The sequence below is a fragment of the Quercus suber genome, unplaced genomic scaffold, assembly GCF_002906115.3.
Source record: "Quercus suber isolate HL8 unplaced genomic scaffold, Cork oak 2.0 scaffold_574, whole genome shotgun sequence".
NCBI classification, from domain to species: domain Eukaryota; kingdom Viridiplantae; phylum Streptophyta; class Magnoliopsida; order Fagales; family Fagaceae; genus Quercus; species Quercus suber.
Window position 1 is genome coordinate 5,609 of NW_027070019.1, and position 24,169 is coordinate 29,777.

Here is a 24,169-nt window from a genome sequence, read left to right on the forward strand (position 1 = left end):
AGGAAAAAAAATACTATATCACCATGCTCTAAGAATCTACTACATTCTTCTCAAAAAATAATAGTAATAATAAGAAAAAAGAATACCTACTACCTACTAAATACTCAACTTAGGAACCATAAAAATAAAATGGATGATAAATATCTCATACATGAGGAATGTACATAATTTCTCTCGTAATAATGAATCTCAAACAGTAAGAGATCTGCATATTTATAACGTAAGTGATGTATATGTGAAAGTTACAAAATACCTTCCCTTCAAACTTGCAATAAAAATTCAAGATGAGCCTATAGTGTCATTGAAATACTCCATATGAAAATTGGTTCTCGTCTCTAATCTCTAGCAACCTTAAGATACACTCAAAGCTCAACCTTACTATAGCCTGCTTTCTCTCATGGCAGGAAATTGAAGCAGTTTAAGCATCACTCACGCATTTCGACTTTCGAGAGGGCAAGCCACTGAAATGGCGAAACCTTTTGTTGCTTTTGTAGACCCTCAAAAATGAATTTTGACACAACTTAAGGCTTATGTCTAGGTTCTATGTATTTGACTTTTAATGAATTGTCTTTGATGCATTCCTTTAATTCATCCAAAATAAATAAAACCATAGCTTTAAATTAAAAATAAAAATAAAATCATACAATGAGGGGAGAGTCGGGATTATGTTTTAAACCCAATTCTCCCCCTCTTTTTTTATTTTTTAATTTTTTTTAATTTTTAATTTTTTATTGAAGCCGCAAGGTTCTTGAGTAATTCAAAACTTTAACTTTGACCAAATAACATCCTTATAAATTTGTAACATCACAAATATGTTTATTCTAGGCTAGGGGTGTCAATGTTTGACATGACTCACAAATATGACACGAACGGGTTAGGATTGGGTCTTAGTGGGTTCAAGTTGTAAACAAGTTGACTCAAAAGTAATATGATAAGAAACGTGTCATAAGTAAGTCAACTCGCATAACCCTCAATTGATATGTTTGACACGCTAATTTATTCATGTCAACTTGAAAGGACCTATTTAACAGAATTTATTTAACTTTTATAATAAATAAATATTCATTTTATATTGCATTTTTCAAATACCTTTTATATCCAACATATATTTTAAATTTAAAAGGAAAATATGAGAGACATAAATTATGTTATATTTTTTGTATTTTACATTTGGCAAGTTCTGTGTATGTTATATTCTTGTTGAACTATATTATTTTGAATTTGGGTTGAAGTGTATGCACTTCTTTTGAAATGTAAAGAACTTATTTCTAGATGGATGCTATATTTTTGTTGAATTGTGTTGTTTAGAATTTGAATTGAAGTGTATGCACTTCTTTTGGAGATGTAAATAAGGCTATAATAAAGCCGAATCGAGTATTAACAATTCAAGCTTGTTTATTTAATTTTTTTCAAACATGAGCCGAGCTTGAGCTCATCATTAAAAAAGATTTTATATTCAAGCTTGGCTCATTTTTTTGTCGAGCATACTCGAACTTGTTCATAAGCTACTTAATTAACTTATTCTTTTCCCATATATTGTGAAACCATGACTAAAAATGTTTTACCTCTTCATAATTCTATGAGTTTTCACTACAAATAGACAATTTATATCATCAATTGTTTACAAATAATAATTTAATTTTGTATGAACCTATTGACGAACTTATACGATCCAATTTCAAGTCTATATAAATATATTTTTAGACAAGTATACATATAAAAATATAATATTACATATAGTTTAATTGAGCTATCATGTTCACGAGTTTGTTCATGAATATATTATTGTGTCTAATCTTGGCTCGTTTAATATTCAAGCTTAAACTTAAGTCTTGAACTTGGCTTGCTTTCTAAACAAACAAATATAAACAAGCTTTTCTCGAGTTGAGCTCGAGCTGTTTAGAAACAGCTCGGTTTATTTACAACCCTAGATGCAAAGAACTTATTTTTAAATATATGGTATTACATTATGGACTTAATATTTATTAAGTACTTTGATATTATTTTGAACTTTTGGACGATGTTTTTTAAGTATTTGATGTTGTTATTAACTTTCAAATTGTATGCTTAATAGGTATTTTGATATTATAAGTTTGTAAAAAAAATTTGTTTATTAGATTTATAACAATATTAATCATGTGCTTTTTCAAAGTGGGTTAAATGGATTGAATTTGTGTCGACCTAACTTGTTTAATATTAATCGAGTTGAAAAATAAGTTATGTCACATTCGTGTCAACCCAACATGACCCATTTATTATGCGTGTCAAGTGGGTCGTGTTGCGTCAATCTACTTCATTAACAAGTCGTGTTAGTGTTGAAGGATCATAACATGATAATTAAATAGATCGGGTTTGAGTTAAGTCATTTAACCGAATACCCCTAAGGCCCTAACTCGACATGACATGCATACGACACTAACCTGGATTGACACCTTTATTCTAGGCCTTTGTTAAGGTAACTTCATATTCAATGCATCTAAATAATCGATTAAAAAAAAAAAAAAGAATCTAGATAGCAATATCAACCTGAACTTAGATAATTCAGCATAAATAATAGGTCAAAGCTAGAGCGTTGGTTTATTTGCAACATATAAGAGGGAGACATTTGTTAATTGGAACAATAAGAATGTTGTGAATATTTTTAATTTTGGTACCAAGTGCTATGCATTCAATAATAAAGAAAATATAACAGGTGATTAAAATAAAAATGTTCAAGTGTAATATAACTCTCATTTCAAATAAAATGGACAGGCTAACATGATATGTTGACATGTCCGTTTGGTGTGCGTGTTTGAGACTAATTTTTAAGTTAGCTTTTTGTTTTTTAGTTTTTATGTACAATTTTTTAAAATTTCATTTTTTCTTACTTTTTTAAAGTACAAATATACTTTAACATACTCTTAGAAAAAAGTTTTCAATAAAAAAGTTTTTCACTTCTTAAAAAAAAAAAAAAAAAACTACATTCCTTGCCTTCTTTCTTTTGAAAGAACTATTAAATTTTAATTTTTACCAATTTTCTTTATCTACTGTGAATGAGAAGAGCTTTCATATGAGACAATGAAGAGTCTATTTCAGTTTCGCACTGCATGTATTTATTTATAATTCAATAGTTGAGGGTGGAGGGATTTAACGTTTTAAACATTAAATGTCTCTATTGGAAATACTATGAGGTATTAATTACTTTCCTGATTTGCATTACATGTTATTCAACTTGAATGGAGCAAGACATTAAGCTTATCATTAAAAAAAAAAAAAACACAAACAAATAGCACCATTAGACTTTAACATGAATTTTTTTTATTGAGAAGAACATTAACATGAATATAAATTTAATATTTATACTTTTTTTTTAATAATTAACCCTATATGTATTAGATTTGTGATAAATTAAATATTCTATCAGAATTTTTCTTCTTAAAGACAAGGATTTAATCACATGATCAACACATTTGAAATGCCTTTTTTACCATGTATACATTACATGGTTACATTTCTTGAATTTTAATGGTAAATACTAATATAAGGTTTAATTTGTTAAAATTCTAACGTACGGAAGTGTTAATTGTTCAAATCGAAAATCCAATGATCAAATTGACACTCACGCCAAGGTCTAAATGTAAAGTGATGACCTAGGTTTCCAATTATATCTTTAATTCTTTATAGCTTATTTGGGAAGATAAAAATGAAAGGAATGAAATGAATAATTTTAGAATATTTTTTTCCCTTTCCTTGTTTGGGAGTTCTAATGGAGAGAATGTAAAATTAATTTTCTTATTTTAGAGTTTAAGTGGGATGAAATAGAATGGGTATGAGGGATCACTAATTCCTCTCTATTCTCTCAAAACCTCAAATTTTTATTTCTCTCAAGAATTGGATGAAATGAAATTTTATTTAATGATTTTTGTTATTATTAAAACTCCCTAAATACCCCAATATATTCAGTCATTTAATTTAAAATAGGGTTCTAATAATAATATTGTCATAAAATAATTCTATTCATTTCCTTCTATGTTACTCTCAAATGAGGTTACTTACATTCCATTCATATTTATTTATTTATTTTAAATATCCAAAAAAAATTACTTAATTTCATTCTATTCATTTTTTTTTTCCATTTCTTGCATGTTTTTTTGAATCCAGGTTGTGTTAGTAATATTTAAATTATTTATATATAATTTGATATTTTTCCATAATATCATACTTAGAATTTAATTTTTAGATATTCTATCATCATCCCTTAAAACATTTATCTTTGTCTTCAACGCTTTTATTGCTACCACTCCCTCTATCCTTATCCTCTCTAGATCTCTCATTAGTATTGGAGGCACGTCATTAAGAATGGCAAATGTCTCCATCACGCTCCACCTCGACCTGTTCCGCTTCTCACACGTAAATTTTCCTAACTTCATATAGGAGAGAAGGCACTAGTCATCCGAAACATTGCCGTTCCTTAACTAGTACTATATTTTGTTTTTATTTGAGTGAAATTGCTTTAAGGTAAAATAAGTATATAGTAGCTTCTCTTAGAAATAAAACCCAAAAAAGAAGGGGATAAAATAAGTATAGAAAAAGAAAATAAGTGTTTATTTATGTAATAGTTCAACCGCTAAAATTTTTGATGATTAAATAAGTGATTTAAGGTTCAATTTTATATAAAAAATTAATTGGTATTTTAGTCTGATAATAAATAACTCTCATCGACCATATGTTAAAACTCTCTAAAAAAAATATTATAATAAATTATATCAAGCATATGCTATAATAAATTGAAAGGAAAATATACGAGAAAATATCTCATGAAAATGATTTGACAATTTGATATTTCCTTTTGTTTTTTCTGTCATTATTACCAAATAAAAAGTTTTTTATTTTTATTTTTATTTTTATTTTTACATACGAACACTTCTTTGTACTTATCATTAAAATTGTAAAAGTAATGTGGATTTAATTGTCTTCTTATTAAGTATTTAAATATAAAAATAATTATAATTATTTTCTACATCACTTTCCTTCAATCTACAAATATACCGTAAGATACAAATTAGGGGCATGTATTGAGGATAAAACTCTGCTTAAATTGGTGAAAAGCGAAAACCGCCGTTGTTTACATCCTTTTGAGGCACGCGTGGGCTTATTCTGCTTGGCTCCAATCATTGTGGTACCCAACACGGTCAGTCCTATATAGCATTTGGTAAAGCCAACAGGCAATGCGGATCAAAGCCTCCAATTTCCAGGCAAGAGCGACCAAATTGCAATGCACTAAGAGATATTTGTACGAGTATCAGGAAGCTAATGTGGTCTCTCCTCAGCAGTCTTCGGAATTACCTGCTGCTTGGGTGCCTCCTGCGGGTTCTTTGTATAAAGTAAACGTAGATGGTGCTGTCTTCTTGGCTCAGAAGGAAGCAGGTGTGGGAGTCATTATTCGGGATGATAAGGGGTTGGTAGTAGCAGCCTTTAAGCAAGAAGATTTGTGCTCCGTTGGGTGCTTTGGAGGTGGAGGCAAAAGCTTTTGAAGCTGGCCATCAATTGGCTAAGTATGTTAGGTATTCACAACCTTATCTTGGAGGCTGATTCACTCACTGTTTATCGTGCTCTTACCCTCCCCTACTTCAGTGCCTTCTATTATCTACGGTATGTGGGCGACTTCTTATGATTTTCGTTCTGTTATGTTTTCTTGGGTGTGTAGACAAGGTAATAGAGTAGTACATCTTTTAGCTAAACTTGCTCTTGGTATTGTAGATTTTTTAGTTTAGATTGAAGAAAATTCTTGTTTCTTAAAACAAGCTCTTCACTGTGATGTAATGTTTTTGTTTTCTTAATGAAGTTTTTAGTCTTTTCATAATTTTTTTTTTTTTTGGAAATTCGAGTAAAAAACTTGGACTCGGATTTAGTACCCAATTTTGGATCCTTTTGTAGATTTTAGGTTAACAATAATGCTAGTACCATGTACAAATTACAAACTTAGACATTGCCTTAATTTTTTTAGGTAAAAAATGGTGAGTGTTAGAAAAAAAAAAGTTTGGGTACATGTGATCAGTGATAGTGACATATAATCCATTGTTATTAATACCGTTTCGGACCCCGTTTCGGTTTGTCCAGTGGAATGGAATATTTCGGTACCGGCCGATTTCGGCGTACCGTTTCAGGGTGTTTCGGGGTTCTTAAAAAATAATTTATATATATCCTTGTTGAACATAAAATTGTCAATTCTAATAAATAAATAACTAAATATCAAATAATACAAATCATTTAGTCTTAACTCTTAAGTCTTAAATATCAATATAACATCATACAATAAGAAGATTTACAAGACAATAACTAAATATAAAAAAATACAAGATTTACTCATCCTCCTCATCATCATCCATGAGAGAATGATCAAATTCATCATCAAAAAGTTTTCTTAACGAAGTTTTTAGTCTTTCCATAATTTTTTTTTTTTTTGGAAATTCGAGTAAAAAACTTGGACTCGGATTTAGTACCCAATTTTGGATCCTTTTGTAGATTTTAGGTTAACAATAATGCTAGTACCATGTACAAATTACAAACTCAGACATTGCCTTAATTTTTTTTTAGGTAAAAAATGGTGAGTGTTAGAAAAAAAAAGTTTGGGTACATGTGATTAGTGATAGTGACATATAATCAATCATAATTTGCCACACAGGATAGTTGCCGCAAAGTATATGTGTTTAAGTGTGGAATTATTGAGGTCCAAAGGACACTATTTTTCCCCAAACTATCATCTTTATCAATATTGTTTTGAAGTAAATAATTTTAAACTTTTATATGATTGGAAATTCTAATTATTAGTCCATATTTACTATTACACTTTGTGGGGGGGAAACTTAGTCTTAGAGCCCAAGAAGGAATTGTCATATTCGGAAATGGCTTTGAGCTTTAATCCTCAAGGTTTTGCTCAATCCCACGTTGGGTAGAGACGCCTCTCACTCATGCCTTATAAGCCTGAGCTTAAGACATGAGTGTACCACTACTACAGAGCAAAACCTTGAGAATTAAGACTCAATGCCATTTCCGAAGAGGACAATTCTTTTTTAGGGTTTGAGACTAAGTTTCCTCCCACACACTTCATCTAAGCTTTCCTCTCGTTTTTTGTCTCTTTATCTCCCCATTACTCTCTAGTCTCTACTTTATTGTTACAATTTCTTGATCTTTTTCTCTTTTTTATACTTTGACTCTTCTTTTTCCTATTTTATTTTGTATAGATTCAATACAGATTCTCATATTCAATCCATATTTTTCCTTTTTATTAAAAAAAAAAAAATCCATATTTTTCCTATAAAAAAATTGTGGGTACCCTCTGTGTGTGTGTGTGTGTATGTGTGTAGATTTTTGTCTTTCTGATAATTGATTGAGGTTGATTGCTTTTTTTATTACAAAAAACATGTGTTTTGGTATTATATTTTTTTAATTTCTCATCACAAAGTCTTCCCTCTCTCTTTTATAATTTTGGTTGAATTTTGGTTTGGGTTAATATTTAGTTTTTATTTTTCGAGATTAGAACGATAATATTTAGTTTTTTTGGGAAATTGGAATTTGAGTTTATATTAAAACACAATTTACAAGGCTATGAATTTGAATATACCTACCAACTGTTTGTGTAATAAATTATTATAAATTCTATCCTTTTTTTCTCCCTTTGTTTTCATTATAATTTTGGTTAAGATAATATTGTAATTTTATAATAATTTTTATTATTATGATAATCTTCTTATTTTTAAGAGATAATAAATTTGAATAATAAATTTGAAACTTATAAAATTTAGTTGTATATTAGGTAAATATAATACCCTACAACAAAAGTTAGAAGAATATAGTTCACCTTAAAAAAATATATTAATAAAAAATATAAAAATAAACTATATATTTGTAGAGAAAAAAAAGTAAAAAATAATTATAAAAATATTTTTTTTTAAATAAATACTACTTGAAGTAATTATTATTTTTTATATATATTATATCTTATTTTATAATATTTATATATTCTCCTGCATTGTGTAATTTTGTGCTCGTGATACGTAGTAGTCATGTAGCTCTCAACCAACTAATTACCGCTTTTTCTTTCTTTTGAAAGAATTATAAGAGCACTACGTGTAAACACCAAACATTACAGTTGCTATTTTAGAACCAAAACCTCAAAAAAGATGCTCCATCAAGGTATGGGTTTTTATAAAATTTTACGACCTGTAAATAGTTGGTTCTTATAAAATCTCCTCACTCTCTCTCTCTCTCTCCCTTGTCTTTGTCTCTCTTCTCACTCTCTCTTCTCTGTTTCTTTTTCTCTCTCTCTCGGTGGATTTGGTGGTACTGGGCATAGATTTCGGTGGCTGAGGTTTGAATCGGTGCCTGGGGCTTGGGTTTCTCTCGGTGGTTTTGGTGGTGTTGGGCTTTGGTTTCGGGGTTGGGGCTTGAATCGGTGGCGGGCGGCGTGGGTGTGGTGGCTTGGGTTGAAATTGGTGGGTTTAAATCGGGCGGCATGGGTATGTAGCGGCGATTTCAATGGGTTTAAATCGATGGCTTTCTTGATGGTTGTGGGTTGCTGCAGGCGTGGATGTGGTGGCTTGGGTTGAATCAGTTGAATCGGTGTGGAGATTGGGTATTTTGGCTTGGGTTTTGATGGCAATACGACGGTTGTTGGCTTGGTTTTGAATAGTTGTAGGTGGTTGTTGGCGGGCTGGGTTTGTTGTGGTGGTGCGGCAGCGAAGGTTCGGTGGTTTTGGGTTATCTGATTTGGGTTTGTTGTAATTTTTTTTTTTTGTTGTTTTGGGTGATTTTGGAATGGGTTTGTTGGGATTTTGTATGTTTTAGTTTTTGANGGTCAAAGCTAGAGCGTTGGTTTATTTTCAACATATAAGAGGGAGACATTTGTTAATTGGAACAATAAGAATGTTGTGAATATTTTTAATTTTGGTACCAAGTGCTATGCATTCAATAATAAAGAAAATATAACAGGTGATTAAAATCAAAATGTTCAAGTGTAATATAACTCTCATTTCAAATAAAATGGACAGGCTAACATGATATGTTGACATGTCCGTTTGGTGTGCGTGTTTGAGACTAATTTTTAAGTTAGCTTTTTGTTTTTTAGTTTTTATGTACAATTTTTTAAAATTTCATTTTTTCTTACTTTTTTAAAGTACAAATATACTTTAACATACTCTTAGAAAAAAGTTTTCAATAAAAAAGTTTTTCTCTTCTAAAAAAAAAAAAAAAAAAAAAACTACATTCCTTGCCTTCTTTCTTTTGAAAGAACTATTAAATTTTAATTTTTACCAATTTTCTTTATCTACTGTGAATGAGAAGAGCTTTCATATGAGACAATGAAGAGTCTATTTCAGTTTCGCACTGCATGTATTTATTTATAATTCAATAGTTGAGGGTGGAGGGATTTAACGTTTTAAACATTAAATGTCTCTATTGGAATTACTTTCCTGATTTGCATTACATGTTATTCAACTTGAACGGAGCAAGACATTAAGCTTATCATTAAAAAAAAAAAAACACAAACAAATAGCACCATTAGACTTTAACATGAATTTTTTTTATTGAGAAGAACATTAACATGAATATAAATTTAATATTTATACTTTTTTTTTAATAATTAACCTATATGTATTAGATTTGTGATAAATTAAATATTCTATCAGAATTTTTCTTCTTAAAGACAAGGATTTAATCACATGATCAACACATTTGAAATGCCTTTTTTACCATGTATACATTACATGGTTACATTTCTTGAATTTTAATGGTAAATACTAATATAAGGTTTAATTTGTTAAAATTCTAACGTACGGAAGTGTTAATTGTTCAAATCGAAAATCCAATGATCAAATTGACACTCACGCCAAGGTCTAAATGTAAAGTGATGACCTAGGTTTCCAATTATATCTTTAATTCTTTATAGCTTATTTGGGAAGATAAAAATGAAAGGAATGAAATGAATAATTTTAGAATATTTTTTTCCCTTTCCTTGTTTGGGAGTTCTAATGGAGAGAATGTAAAATTAATTTTCTTATTTTAGAGTTTAAGTGGGATGAAATAGAATGGGTATGAGGGATCACTAATTCCTCTCTATTCTCTCAAAACCTCAAATTTTTATTTCTCTCAAGAATTGGATGAAATGAAATTTTATTTAATGATTTTTGTTATTATTAAAACTCCCTAAATACCCCAATATATTCAGTCATTTAATTTAAAATAGGGTTCTAATAATAATATTGTCATAAAATAATTCTATTCATTTCCTTCTATGTTACTCTCAAATGAGGTTACTTACATTCCATTCATATTTATTTATTTATTTTAAATATCCAAAAAAAATTACTTAATTTCATTCTATTCATTTTTTTTTTCCATTTCTTGCATGTTTTTTTGAATCCAGGTTGTGTTAGTAATATTTAAATTATTTATATATAATTTGATATTTTTCCATAATATCATACTTAGAATTTAATTTTTAGATATTCTATCATCATCCCTTAAAACATTTATCTTTGTCTTCAACGCTTTTATTGCTACCACTCCCTCTATCCTTATCCTCTCTAGATCTCTCATTAGTATTGGAGGCACGTCATTAAGAATGGCAAATGTCTCCATCACGCTCCACCTCGACCTGTTCCGCTTCTCACACGTAAATTTTCCTAACTTCATATAGGAGAGAAGGCACTAGTCATCCGAAACATTGCCGTTCCTTAACTAGTACTATATTTTGTTTTTATTTGAGTGAAATTGCTTTAAGGTAAAATAAGTATATAGTAGCTTCTCTTAGAAATAAAACCCAAAAAAGAAGGGGATAAAATAAGTATAGAAAAAGAAAATAAGTGTTTATTTATGTAATAGTTCAACCGCTAAATTTTTGATGATTAAATAAGTGATTTAAGGTTCAATTTTATATAAAAAATTAATTGGTATTTTAGTCTGATAATAAATAACTCTCATCGACCATATGTTAAAACTCTCTAAAAAAAATATTATAATAAATTATATCAAGCATATGCTATAATAAATTGAAAGGAAAATATACGAGAAAATATCTCATGAAAATGATTTGACAATTTGATATTTCCTTTTGTTTTTTCTGTCATTATTACCAAATAAAAAGTTTTTTATTTTTATTTTTATTTTTATTTTTACATACGAACACTTCTTTGTACTTATCATTAAAATTGTAAAAGTAATGTGGATTTAATTGTCTTCTTATTAAGTATTTAAATATAAAAATAATTATAATTATTTTCTACATCACTTTCCTTCAATCTACAAATATACCGTAAGATACAAATTAGGGGCATGTATTGAGGATAAAACTCTGATTAAATTGGTGAAAAGCGAAAACCGCCGTTGTTTACATCCTTTTGAGGCACGCGTGGGCTTACTCTGCTTGGCTCCAATCATTGTGGTACCCAACACGGTCAGTCCTATATAGCATATGGTAAAGCCAACAGGCAATGCGGATCAAAGCCTCCAATTTCCAGGCAAGAGCGACCAAATTGCAATGCACTAAGAGATATTTGTACGAGTATCAGGAAGCTAATGTGGTCTCTCCTCAGCAGTCTTCGGAATTACCTGCTGCTTGGGTGCCTCCTGCGGGTTCTTTGTATAAAGTAAACGTAGATGGTGCTGTCTTCTTGGCTCAGAAGGAAGCAGGTGTGGGAGTCATTATTCGGGATGATAAGGGGTTGGTAGTAGCAGCCTTTAAGCAAGAAGATTTGTGCTCCGTTGGGTGCTTTGGAGGTGGAGGCAAAAGCTTTTGAAGCTGGCCATCAATTGGCTAAGTATGTTGGTATTCACAACCTTATCTTGGAGGCTGATTCACTCACTGTTTATCGTGCTCTTACCCTCCCCTACTTCAGTGCCTTCTATTATCTACGGTATGTGGGCGACTTCTTATGATTTTCGTTCTGTTATGTTTTCTTGGGTGTGTAGACAAGGTAATAGAGTAGTACATCTTTTAGCTAAACATGCTCTTGGTATTGTAGATTTTTTAGTTTAGATTGAAGAAAATTCTTGTTTCTTAAAACAAGCTCTTCACTATGATGTAATGTTTTTGTTTTCTTAATGAAGTTTTCAGTCTTTTCATAATTTTTTTTTTTTTGAAATTCGAGTAAAAAACTTGGACTCGGATTTAGTACCCAATTTTGGATCCTTTTGTAGATTTTAGGTTAACAATAATGCTAGTACCATGTACAAATTACAAACTTAGACATTGCCTTAATTTTTTTAGGTAAAAAATGGTGAGTGTTAGAAAAAAAAAAGTTTGGGTACATGTGATCAGTGATAGTGACATATAATCCATTGTTATTAATACCGTTTCGGACCCCGTTTCGGTTTGTCCAGTGGAATGGAATATTTCGGTACCGGCCGATTTCGGCGTACCGTTTCAGGGTGTTTCGGGGTTCTTAAAAAATAATTTATATATATCCTTGTTGAACATAAAATTGTCAATTCTAATAAATAAATAACTAAATATCAAATAATACAAATCATTTAGTCTTAACTCTTAAGTCTTAAATATCAATATAACATCATACAATAAGAAGATTTACAAGACAATAACTAAATATAAAAAAATACAAGATTTACTCATCCTCCTCATCATCATCCATGAGAGAATGATCAAATTCATCATCAAAAGAACTCCCAAGAACTACCAACACCCATTGGACCTTTACCATTTTTTTTTTTTTTTTTAATAATAGGCCAAATCCGGTACCGGCCGGAATTTGCATCTCGGCCGGAATTAGCCGGAATTGACCGGAATGGCCGGAATGACCCGGAATTTGAGCCGAGGTGGAACGTGAGTATTCCGGTACCGGTTTGCATACCGGTACGAAAAATTCCGGCCGTTCCGGCCGGAACGGAACGGAATCAATAACAATGATATAATCAATCATAATTTGCCACACAGGACAGTTGCCGCAAAGTATATGTGTTTAAGTGTGGAATTATTGAGGTCCAAAGGACACTATTTTTCCCCCAAACTATCATCTTTATCAATATTGTTTTGAAGTAAATAATTTTAAACTTTTATATGATTGGAAATTCTAATTATTAGTCCATTTTTACTATTACACTTTGTGAGAGGAAACTTAGTCTTAGAGCCCAAGAAGGAATTGTCATCTTCGGAAATGGCGTTGAGCTTTAATCCTCAAGGTTTTGCTCAATCTCACATCGGGGAGAGACGCCTCTCACTCATGCCTTATAAGCCTGAGCCTAAGACATGAGTGTACCACTACTACAGAGCAAAACCTTGAGAATTAAGGCTTAACGCCATTTCCGAAGAGGACAATTCTTTCTTAGGGTTTGAGACTAAGTTTCCTCCCACACACTTCATCTAAGCTTTCCTCTCCTTTTTTGCCTCTTTATCTCCCCATTACTCTCTAGTCTCTACTTTATTGTTACAATTTCTTGATCTTTTTCTATTTTTTATACTTTGACTCTTCTTTTTCCTATTTTATTTTGTATAGATTCAATACAAATTCTCATATTCAATCCATATTTTTCCTTTCTATCAAAAAAATAAAAAAATCCATATTTTTCCTATAAAAAAATTGTGGGTACCCTTGTGTGTGTGTGTGTGTGTGTGTAGATTTTTGTCTTTCTGATAATTGTGATTAAGATTGATGGTTTTTTTTATTACAAAAAACATGTGTTTTGGTATTATATTTTTTTAATTTCTCATCACAAAGTCTTCCCTCTCCCTTTTATAATTTTGGTTGAATTTTGGTTTGGGTTAATATTTAGTTTTTATTTTTCGAGATTAGAACGATAATATTTAGTTTTTTGGGAAATAGGAATTTGAGTTTATATTAAAACACAATTTACAAGGCTATGAATTTGAATATACCTACCAATTGTTTGTGTAATAAATTATTATAAATTCTATCCTTTTTGTCTCCCTTTGTTTTCATTATAATTTTGGTTAAGATAACATTGTAATTTTATAATAATTTTTATTATTATGATAATCTTCTTATTTTTAAGAGATAATAAATTTGAATAATAAATTTGAAACTTATAAAATTTAGTAGTATATTAGGCAAATATAATACCCTACAACAGAAGTTAGAAGAATATAATTCACCTTAAAAAATATATTAATCAAAAATACAAAAATAAACTATATATTTGTAGAGATAAAAAGATAAAAAATAGTTGTAGAAATATTTTTTAAATAAATAATACTTGAAATAATTGTTACTTTTATATATATTATACCTTATTTTATAATATTTATATATTCTCACGCATTGTGTAGAGTTGCGCTAGTGATACGTAGTAGTCATGTAGCTCTCAACCAACTAATTACCGCTTTTTCTTTCTTTTGAAAGAATTTGAGCATTCACATCAGCATGTGTATTTTACACATCTATTTTTACACTAAAAACATACTTTTTCTATTTTACACATTCACTTTTACAAAACACCTACATCAATTCATCTATTTTACAAGTTATTCCAATAAAATATACATTATACTCTATTTTTTTTATTATTTCTCACCAACCAACTCTCTTAAATACGCGCCCTCTCTCTCTTTATACCCATTTTCTGATTTCTCACTCTCTCACTCTCTCTCTCTCCCCATCTCTCTGGCCTTCCTCTTCCAAATCACAAAACGCCATATCTCTGCTCCGCTCCGATCCGATCCACCAAACGCCACATCTCCGATCTCTGCTCCGATCTACGCTTCGCTTTGATCCACGCTCTGCTCCGATCTCCGCTCCGATCCACCAAACGCCACATCTCCGATCTACGCTCCGCTCCATCAACGAGCTCCGATCGTTCCAGTCAAGCTCCGATCAGTATCTTTGTTATTTGTCTGTATGGGTTTGCTTGTGTGTGGGTGTGTTTGTGTATCTCGTGTTTTTTTTTTTTTTTTTTTTGAGCAAGTGAATCTCTGTGTTGATCGGAGCTGTGTGTGGATGTGTTTGTGTGTGAGTGTGTTTGTGTGTATCTGAGGAAAAAGAAGAAGATGAGAAGTGGTGAAGTTACTGAGGTTGTTGAGCCCGGAGAAGAGAGAGAAAAAAAAGGAGCAAAAGAAATTAATAAAATAATCTATACACGAGCTACAGTAACCGTGTAAATTTACACGGTTACTGTAGCTCGTGTATAGATATACACGATTTTAGACATTTTTAGAAGGACTGATGTAGTGTAGTTTTGAGGCAAAATGTATAAAAACAACTTCTTTTTCTATTTTACATGATTTTACATACACTGGTGCGAATGCTCTTATAAGAGCACTACGTGTAAACACTAAATACCACAGTTGCTATTTTAGAACCAAAACCTCAAAAAAGATGCCCCATCAAGGTATGGGTTTTTATAAATTTTTACGACCTGTAAATAGTTGGTTCTTATAAAATCTCCTCACACACTCTCTCTCTCTCTCTCTCTCTCTCTTGTCTTTGTCTCTCTTCTCACTCTCTCTTCTCTGTTTCTTTTTCTCTCTCTCTCTCGGTGGATTTGGTGGTACTGGGCATAGATTTCGGTGGCTGAGGTTTGAATCGGTGCCTGGGGCTTGGGTTTCTCTCGGTGGTTTTGGTGGTGTTGCGCTTTGGTTTCGGTGTTGGGGCTTGAATTGGTGGCGGGCGGCGTGGGTGTGGTGGCTTGGGTTGAAATTGGTGGGTTTAAATCGGGCGGCATGGGTATGTAGCGGCGATTTCAATGGGTTTAAATCGATGGCTTTCTTGATGGTTGTGGGTTGCTACAGGCGTGGATGTGGTGGCTTGGGTTGAATCAGTTGAATCGGTGTGGAGATTGGGTATTTTGGCTTGGGTTTTGATGGTAATACGACAGTTGTTGGCTTGGCTTTTGAATTAGTTGTAGGTGGTTGTTGGCGGTGCTAGGTTTGTTGTGGTGGTGCGGCAGCGATAGGTTCGGTGGTTTTGGGTTATCTGATTTGGGTTTGTTGTAATTTTTTTTTTTTGTTGGTTTTGGGTGATTTTGGAATGGGTTTGTTGGGATTTTGCTATGTTTTATTTTGGGTCTGGATTCTTGTTGATTTTGGTATATAGATAGATTTAGTGGATTTTGGTAGGGATGGATTTGGTCACTAGGCTTGTGGTATGGATGGGTTTGGTTGTTGCCTTGCTGGGAGCATGGAGAGGAGAGGAAGACTCTCCGGTAGGCAGTAGCAAATTGGAAAAAAATAAAAATAAAAATAATGCTTGTGCCACGTAAAGTGAAACAACTTGTGTCACAAATCGGCCACATGATGAGTTGTGGGTAGTAAAGAGGTAATGGTGGGTTCATGTGGAGTCACTTCTTTACTAGCAAGTTGTGGTACAAGTTGTGCCACTTCTTATGGCGCTAGCATAGCTCTAAAAAAAATATATATATATATATATATATATAAAGTTATAAAATGAGATAGAATAGTAGATTAAATAGGTTTTGAGGGTGTAAAATAAGATTTTTTTTTTTATTCAGCAAAAAAAAAAAAAAAACTTTTTTTGCATCCTCAAATGTTAATGCTCTAAGTTTTTTACTTTTATTTGTCCACTAAGAATTAGCACAACTTTCATATGACAACAAAATAAAATTATGTCTGATTTCAAAAAATAATAATCTATATATATAATAATAGGTGAAGCAGAGAGAGTGTGAAATTAAATTCCAAATTAGAATTCTAATTGTGTGCTACGTGTATACACCAAATTAGAATTCCTAATTAGAGTTCTAATTTTGTGTCATGTGTCTAGAATCTAAAATTGAATTTTGCATCATGTGGCTAAATGTATGTGAGCTCATTCTCATTAAAACCACTTTTATGTATCGGGTCAAGTGAGTTACTGTGTTAATTAAGTTTTTTCTTGATTTTGCAGTCAAACGTGAAAACCAAAGAGATTAATATCGGTGATAAGTACTTGGTTTGGGTACATTGCATAATTTCCAAAAAGATAAATGTATGTGGGCTCATTCTCATTAAAACCACTTCTATGTATTGGGTCAAGTAAGTTATTGTGCTAATTAAGTTTTTTCTTGATTTTGCAGTCAAACGTGAAAACCAAAGAGATTAATATCGGTGATAAGAACTTGGTTTGGGTACATTGCATAATTTCCAAAAAGATAGCAAAGCTAGAGTTTGCATCTTTGTTATAAATTGCTTACAAAGTTTGCATCTTTACATTTACACTGAGTTTCAGATTAAAGTACTTTCTTCTTGGTTCTGACACTGAGTTTTGTTTACTATTCACTTACAAAGTTTGCATCTTTACATTTGTTATAAATTGCTAATATGTGATTAAATGCACATTATGCCTAAAATTCACTATCCTTATATTTGGCTTTTTGTTTAGGTTTGACACCTATAACAATGAAGAAAGTATTGCTGTGGACCGATGGATGATACTTTTTGCAGGCCTTTTTTAAGCTACGAAAATTTCAATCACCAATAGAGATTGAAGATTCAAAAGCGTGAATAGATCTTTTGGATAAACATTGTCACCAAGGTTCATCTTTCTATGTAAATTATATATATTGCTAAGTTTTGTTAATGAAATTTTCTGGTTAATAAGATGAATTTAGACTCCTTTTAAACATGAATAAACTCATGATTAATAATATATCTATTCTCGCGCGGTAGCACGGGGCTACATACTAGTAATAATAATAGCCTGTTTCGGTTTTGCACTACATGTTAAAATGCAGCAATACATAAAATTTAAAACTATCATTCAACCTCAACATGAATGTAAATTTAATTATTAGACTTTTTATTTGAACAAGTAACTCTATACATATTAGATTTGTGATGAATCAAATATTCTACTAGTATTTTCCCTAAAAGCTATTTAATCACATGATCAATACTTTGGAAATGTCCATTCTACCATGTATACATTATATGATTAAATTCAGCGATTTTTAACGGTAATACTAATATAAGATTTAATTTCTTACAAATCTAATTTGCAGAATTGTTCAAATAAAAAATCCAATGATCAAGTAGACAATCATGTGAAAGTCCTAGTGTGAAGTGATGAGCCAAATTTCCAATAATGTTTTCAATTCTTTAGTTAACAGTGACTAAGGCTCTTTGAGTATTTTATGTGGGCATGATTAATATGCTCATGATTTGATTATATTAGATTATTTAGGTGTGTGTTGAGTCTCACACATGATGTTTATTAGGCGAAATTTAGGTTTATAAGTGATTGTGAGAAGCTCCAATTATAACATGACTTTGTCCTTTTAGGATATAAGCACATATGTGGCTAGCACTTTCCTCCAGTAATTACAAACAGTATCAAACTAAACCCAGTAGCACTATGTGGCTTGACACAAGATGTGAGTTCTGATTCATCTCTTTCCAACCTAAAACTACTTATTCACTAGATTAGATTATAAGAATTATTTGCATGTCGGATGGAGTTTATTTCCAAAACAATAGGAAAATTTCTCGAAAACAATGGAGTCATTACATGGCGATTCGAATGACCGTCCAAGTGTACATGTGGCTTAACACACAATATGGGTTTTGATTCTTCTCTTTAAAACCTAAAACAACTTATCCACTAGATTAGATTATAAGAATGAAATGCGTGTTGGCTATCAACACATAGATCAAAAAGAAAACAAACGAAGGATAGTGTTTATTATTTAAAACAAAATGAGCCATATGATTTAATACAACTAAATAGATTTATTAATCACCACATAATGATGGGTTGGATGGAGAATAAACCCTGTTCATATCAAAATTATACAAAAGACAAATATATATATATATATATATATAATATAAAGAAGACAAACATGAAAGCTTGCTTTACAACGTAACTATGTGAGCACACACAAGGAACTTTAGCAATAACTTAGATATCAAATACCCCTATTTCTGTTTCCAAGAAGTGCCAATTTGATTTTGTTAACCTTGGCCAACACGTCTTTGATGTCAAGTCTTTGATCTGGTAATTCTTCAGAGCACCTCAAGCCTAATTCAAAGATAGATGACAGAATAGTTTGCATGAAAGTTACATCCCTTCCATCTTCTATCCTAAGTAAACCATCATCCACGTCTTCCATTTTGTAAGGTAGTGATAAAATCCATTGCCTCCTAGCAAGTTCTCCAACAAACATATTATCGGTGGGCTTTTTTCTCGTGATCATCTCCAATAATATTATCCCATAGCTATAAATGTCACTTTTGGTGGACACTCTCCCTTCGAAACCATACTCTGTCATGCTCACATTTGTCAAGAAGTTTTAAGTTAGTGATCCACATGCTTGAAAAAAAAACCACTTTACAATTATGTCCTTTTAATACACCAATATTACAAACACACGTTTATACATTTAAAAAAAAAAATGTGTTTAACGTATCCATATATACTAGATTCCTTCTTCTTTTTTCCTATTTTTTATAGTTCATTATTATTATTGGTGGTCCTAGTATGTCCTAATGGTTTATCTTTGTTATTTGGATTTTGGAGTAATCATCAGGCTTACTTTGTGTCTCTGTTTAAGTTAGACATTGAATGATTTATATTAACTTGGAGGCTTGTCACCATAGTTGAAGTTTTTTTTAATCAATTTTAGGACAAGTGAGTGACTATTTGGTAAAGTGGTCTCAAACCACACATTTTCAAAGTACAATTTAATTTTTTTTTTTTTTTTAACTTCCATTTTCTCTATGTAAAGCATTTTCAAATAAACAGATTTGAAAAGAAAGAAAAAATTTTAAAAATAAACTATACCAAAAGTGCATTAGTATATAGTCAACAGCTATAAAATGAGCTACAAGTGGGCTTAAGGCAAGCCAAACAAGTATTATGATTGTTTTAACTAGTCCAATACTGAAACTCACACTATCTCGATCCTATTTAATTAATTCGTATTTCACTAGTCAGCATGGCTCATAAAACAAATAATTTGAGTATAGTGTATATTCCTATGAATTTAATGCAACTACAAATTTGAGCTAGTGAAAACTGGCACACATAACACATTGTTTTTCCTGCAAATAGCCACTGTTAAGGTTATTCATGAAATTAGCCTAGTAATTAAATAAGTAGAGGTGAATTAGTATACCTGGTGCGATGTAGCCAATAGTACCAAGAACTAGTCAGCATGGCTCATAAAACAAATAATTTGAGTATAGTGTATATTCCTATGAATTTAATGCAACTACAAATTTGAGCTAGTGAAAACTGGCACACATAACACATTGTTTTTCCTGCAAATAGCCACTGTTAAGGTTATTCATGAAATTAGCCTAGTAATTAAATAAGTAGAGGTGAATTAGTATACCTGGTGCGATGTAGCCAATAGTACCAAGGGTTTTGGTTTGTGTTACGTCTTTATTTTCAACCAAAATCTTTGCAATGCCAAAGTCACCCACATGTGCAACCATGTCTTCATCCAGGAGGATATTATTTGGCTTCAAATCACAATGAACCACTGGTTCTGATTGACCATTATGGAGATAATCCAATGCTAATGCAACATCAACCATAATGCTTACTCTTTGAACAAGATTCAAGCAATAGTTGTGAGAGTATAACCACTTTTCAAGGCTACCATTTGACATGAATTGCAGCACCAAAGCTCTAAACTCTGTGTTGGAGCATGTACTTATAACTTTAACTAGATTCCTATGTCGGATTGCCCTTAACACCATGCATTCAACATCAAAACTTTTGAAAGCACCCTCTAATTGCAGATTTAAAACTTTGACAGCAACAATAGTCCCATCAAATAGTGTCCCTTTGTACACAGAACCAAAACCTCCAGTTCCAAGCAAGTTGCTTTCACAGAAGTTGTTTGTCCCACAACAAAGCTCATGATATGATATCATTCGATAATCCATAGAAGGCAAAGTGATAGGTAAACCTAGAATATGTATGTTACATCTTGGATGTCTTCTCAGCATAATGACAAGTGATGCAAAGATTATAAATGATGCAATGACAGGTACAATATATTTGAGCAAAAGTTGCTTCTCCTTTAATCCTTGAGAACTCGAACTTGTGCAAGGTGGAACTCCAAAAATTGGATTCCCACAAAGTGCTTTGTTACCTAAAAATGACTTCCTTGTGAAGTTTGCAAAAGGTCCACCAGATGGAATTTCTCCTGATAAGTCATTGAATGACAAATTCAAATAGTTGAGATATGGAAGTGCATCAAGAGAGTTGGGAATTGCACCAGAGAGATTATTGTATGAGAGATCTAGTATTTCCAATCCTTTCAATTGTCCGAAGGATTGTGGAATGTCTCCTTGGAATGAGTTTATTGACATATTTAGATAACTAAGGCTTTCAAAAGTACCAATGATACTCGGAATGTTTCCAATAATTTGGTTATGAGACAAGTCCATGTCTACAATAACAATCAATTTTGTCATGTTTGGAGACAATGATCCAACAAGGGAATTCATTGATAAATCCAAGAATATTAGATTTTTAAGACTCCACAAACTCAATGGGATTGATGATGTTAGCCTGTTATGACTCAGGTATAATGTTTGCAAAAGATTGAGGTTTCCAATGCAATTTGGGATGGATCCAAAGAGGCTATTATTTGAGAGAACCAATTCTCCCAAATTCTTTAATTTACAAAGTTGTTTTGGAATGAATCCTTCAATCTTGTTGTCGCCAAGACGCAATCTTTGCAAGCTCTCCAATCCCCCAAGTGATGACGGTATTTTTCCTGTCAAACTATTACTCGTCAATTCAATCGCGTTCAAGTTTTTAAAGGAACCCATTCCCATTGGAATTTGACCCTTTATTTGGCATCCACCTGCATAAAAGTATTTAAGTGAAACTGAAAGGTTTCCAATGGCATCCGGGATTGTAATATTCAAGGGATTGAGAGATATGGATATCGTCTCCAAAAATCTGCAACTAGCTAGAGATGTAAGGAAACTATGCTCTGGATCTCCAGGCTCCCCAGTTAGCTGATTATCAGCCAGAGTAAGTCTTTCGAAAAATTTCAAGTTTCCAAGACTTCTGGGTATTGGCCCAGAGAGTAAATTTGAAGAAAAATCTACTTGGATGAGGTTGGAACAGTTTGAAAGATATGATGGGATATGACCACTGAATTTGTTGGAATTAAGATTCAGAGTTTCAAGATTGGGGCAAGAGATCTTAGTATCTAATGGAAGATCTCCAGACAAAGAATTTCCCGTCAAGTCGAGCTGTTTTAGAGAGGTAATGTTGAAAATACTTTGGGGTATTGTTCCGGTGAGATCATTCTCGCCAAGATGCAAAAAATTCAGATTTGGGAGATGCCATAAGCCACTTGGAATGTTACCTTTAATTTTGTTGAAGCTAATGGAAAACACTTGTAACATGGACAGGTTGCTTGTGGTTGGAGGTATATTTCCAGTGAAGTTGTTCGCTGCAAGAGCAAGAATTTCAAGCTTTCCTGAACTCCCAAAATCTTTTGGAATACTTCCAACAAACTTATTGTGTGACAGAGATAAGATTAAAAGGTCTCTACAGTGATTAAACTGTGAGGGAAGCTTACCGCTGAATTCGTTGTAGGAAATATACAGTCCTTGAAGATTAGGACAATGCTTGCAAAGATTCATCGGAAGAGTTCCTGAGATGTGATTATATGAAATAGCAATAGCCGTTATAAAAGACAAGTTAAAGATGTCACGAGGGAATGTACCAGTGAGGTTATTAATTTGCAAATCCAATATCTTTAATGACGACATATTGCCGAGGGACCATGGAATTGCACCCATAAGACTGTTAGATTTAAGGCGTAATTCACGAAGCATAGGTAACATGCCCAACTCCTTAGGTATGCCACCACTCAACTTGTTGTTATGAAGAGATAAATATTCAAGCTTCTGGCAATTATGTATGGTTGGAGGGATACTACCTTCCAATAGGTTGAATGATAAGTTAAGTACCCTCAAGCGGTGTAGATGACTTATCTCATGAGGCAGAAAACCATAGAAGCTGTTGTTAGAAAGATGAAGTGAGACTAGGAAGGAGAGGTTGGCAATATGAGGGGAAATGGTGCCGTGGAGACCCACGTAGGAAAGGTTCAAGGCGGTGACTCTTTGTCTGCGTCGACTGCAAGAGACCCCAAACCACTCACAGAAGTTTGTTGTTGTTGACCAGTTACCAGCAGCAGTGAAGGCAGTATCGTTTGGAGCAAAAGTGATTTTAGATTTGAAGGCAATAAGAGCTGATTGATCAGTAAAGTTGTTGGAAGATTGGGACATGTGAGGTATGCATGGCTGCACAAAGAGAAAAGCCAAGAGCAGAAGCAAGAGAATGGATGGCATTTCTATTAGCAACATGACTTGACTAGTGTGCAAGGGAGACACAGAGAAGAAGGTTTGAGTGTGCAAGAAAGACTGCTTGAGTGTAATTTATAGGTGACGATTCGATTCCTGTTGGTGGGTGGTGCTCACATCGTGTGGTAGGGGAATTCAATCATATGTGTGAACATAAAATAATTTATTGCCTTAAAAGTCTTGGCCAACCTCAACTTTATTGACAAATTATGAATAATTGCTTATAGTGTGTTACACGCAAAGGAGTCGATTCCGTACTGTACCGGTCGGTATATACCGTACCGGCAAGCATACTGGTACATGTAACCCTCTTATTTCGTACCGGAAAAAATACTGGGCATACCGGCCAATTTCAGGCAATACCGGGCGTACCGGCCGGTACAAAAAAAAAAAAGTTTTTTTGTTTTTGTTTTTGTTTTTGTTTTGCAATTTTTGAATTTTTATTAGGGCAGAATGGTAACTTATTTGTATTAACTTATTAGTATTATTTGTTTTCTTAGCATGCAATGGTAACTTTTAAGCTTTTTATTTTTTATATTGTGTTTTTTATTTTTTCTTTTAATTGATACTAAAGTCTAAAATCATGAATAATTAGTTCTAAATTGAGGAAATGTTTTATGGTAAACTTTTATATTTATTATAATATATACACACACACACATTCATACATATATATATATATATATATTTATTTATTTATTTATTCATAAATATAAAAAATAGCGGTAAACCCAAAACGGTACACCGGTATTGACCGGTATCCGGAATATATCGTACCGCTAACCAAACCGGTACAGCTACCGGTACAGTATTGACTCCCTTGGTTACACATGTTGTGTGCTTTTATAAACTGAAAACGTAAAACATGGTCTGTTAAATCAACTATAG

At 32.1% G+C, this 24,169-nt stretch overlaps 1 protein-coding gene across 1 annotated transcript; it reads right to left on the minus strand.

The window, feature by feature from the left end:
- Window positions 1-18,849: 18,849 nt before the first annotated feature.
- Window positions 18,850-23,269, minus strand: LOC112032755 (putative receptor-like protein kinase At3g47110). The gene is made up of 2 exons (XM_065764645.1): window positions 20,278-23,269; window positions 18,850-19,205 (listed from the first exon to the last, which is right to left on the minus strand). Exons 1-2 carry the CDS (start codon window positions 23,267-23,269, stop codon window positions 18,850-18,852), a joined length of 3,348 nt encoding a protein of 1,115 aa, XP_065620717.1.
- Between the last annotated feature and the right edge of the window lie 900 nt (window positions 23,270-24,169).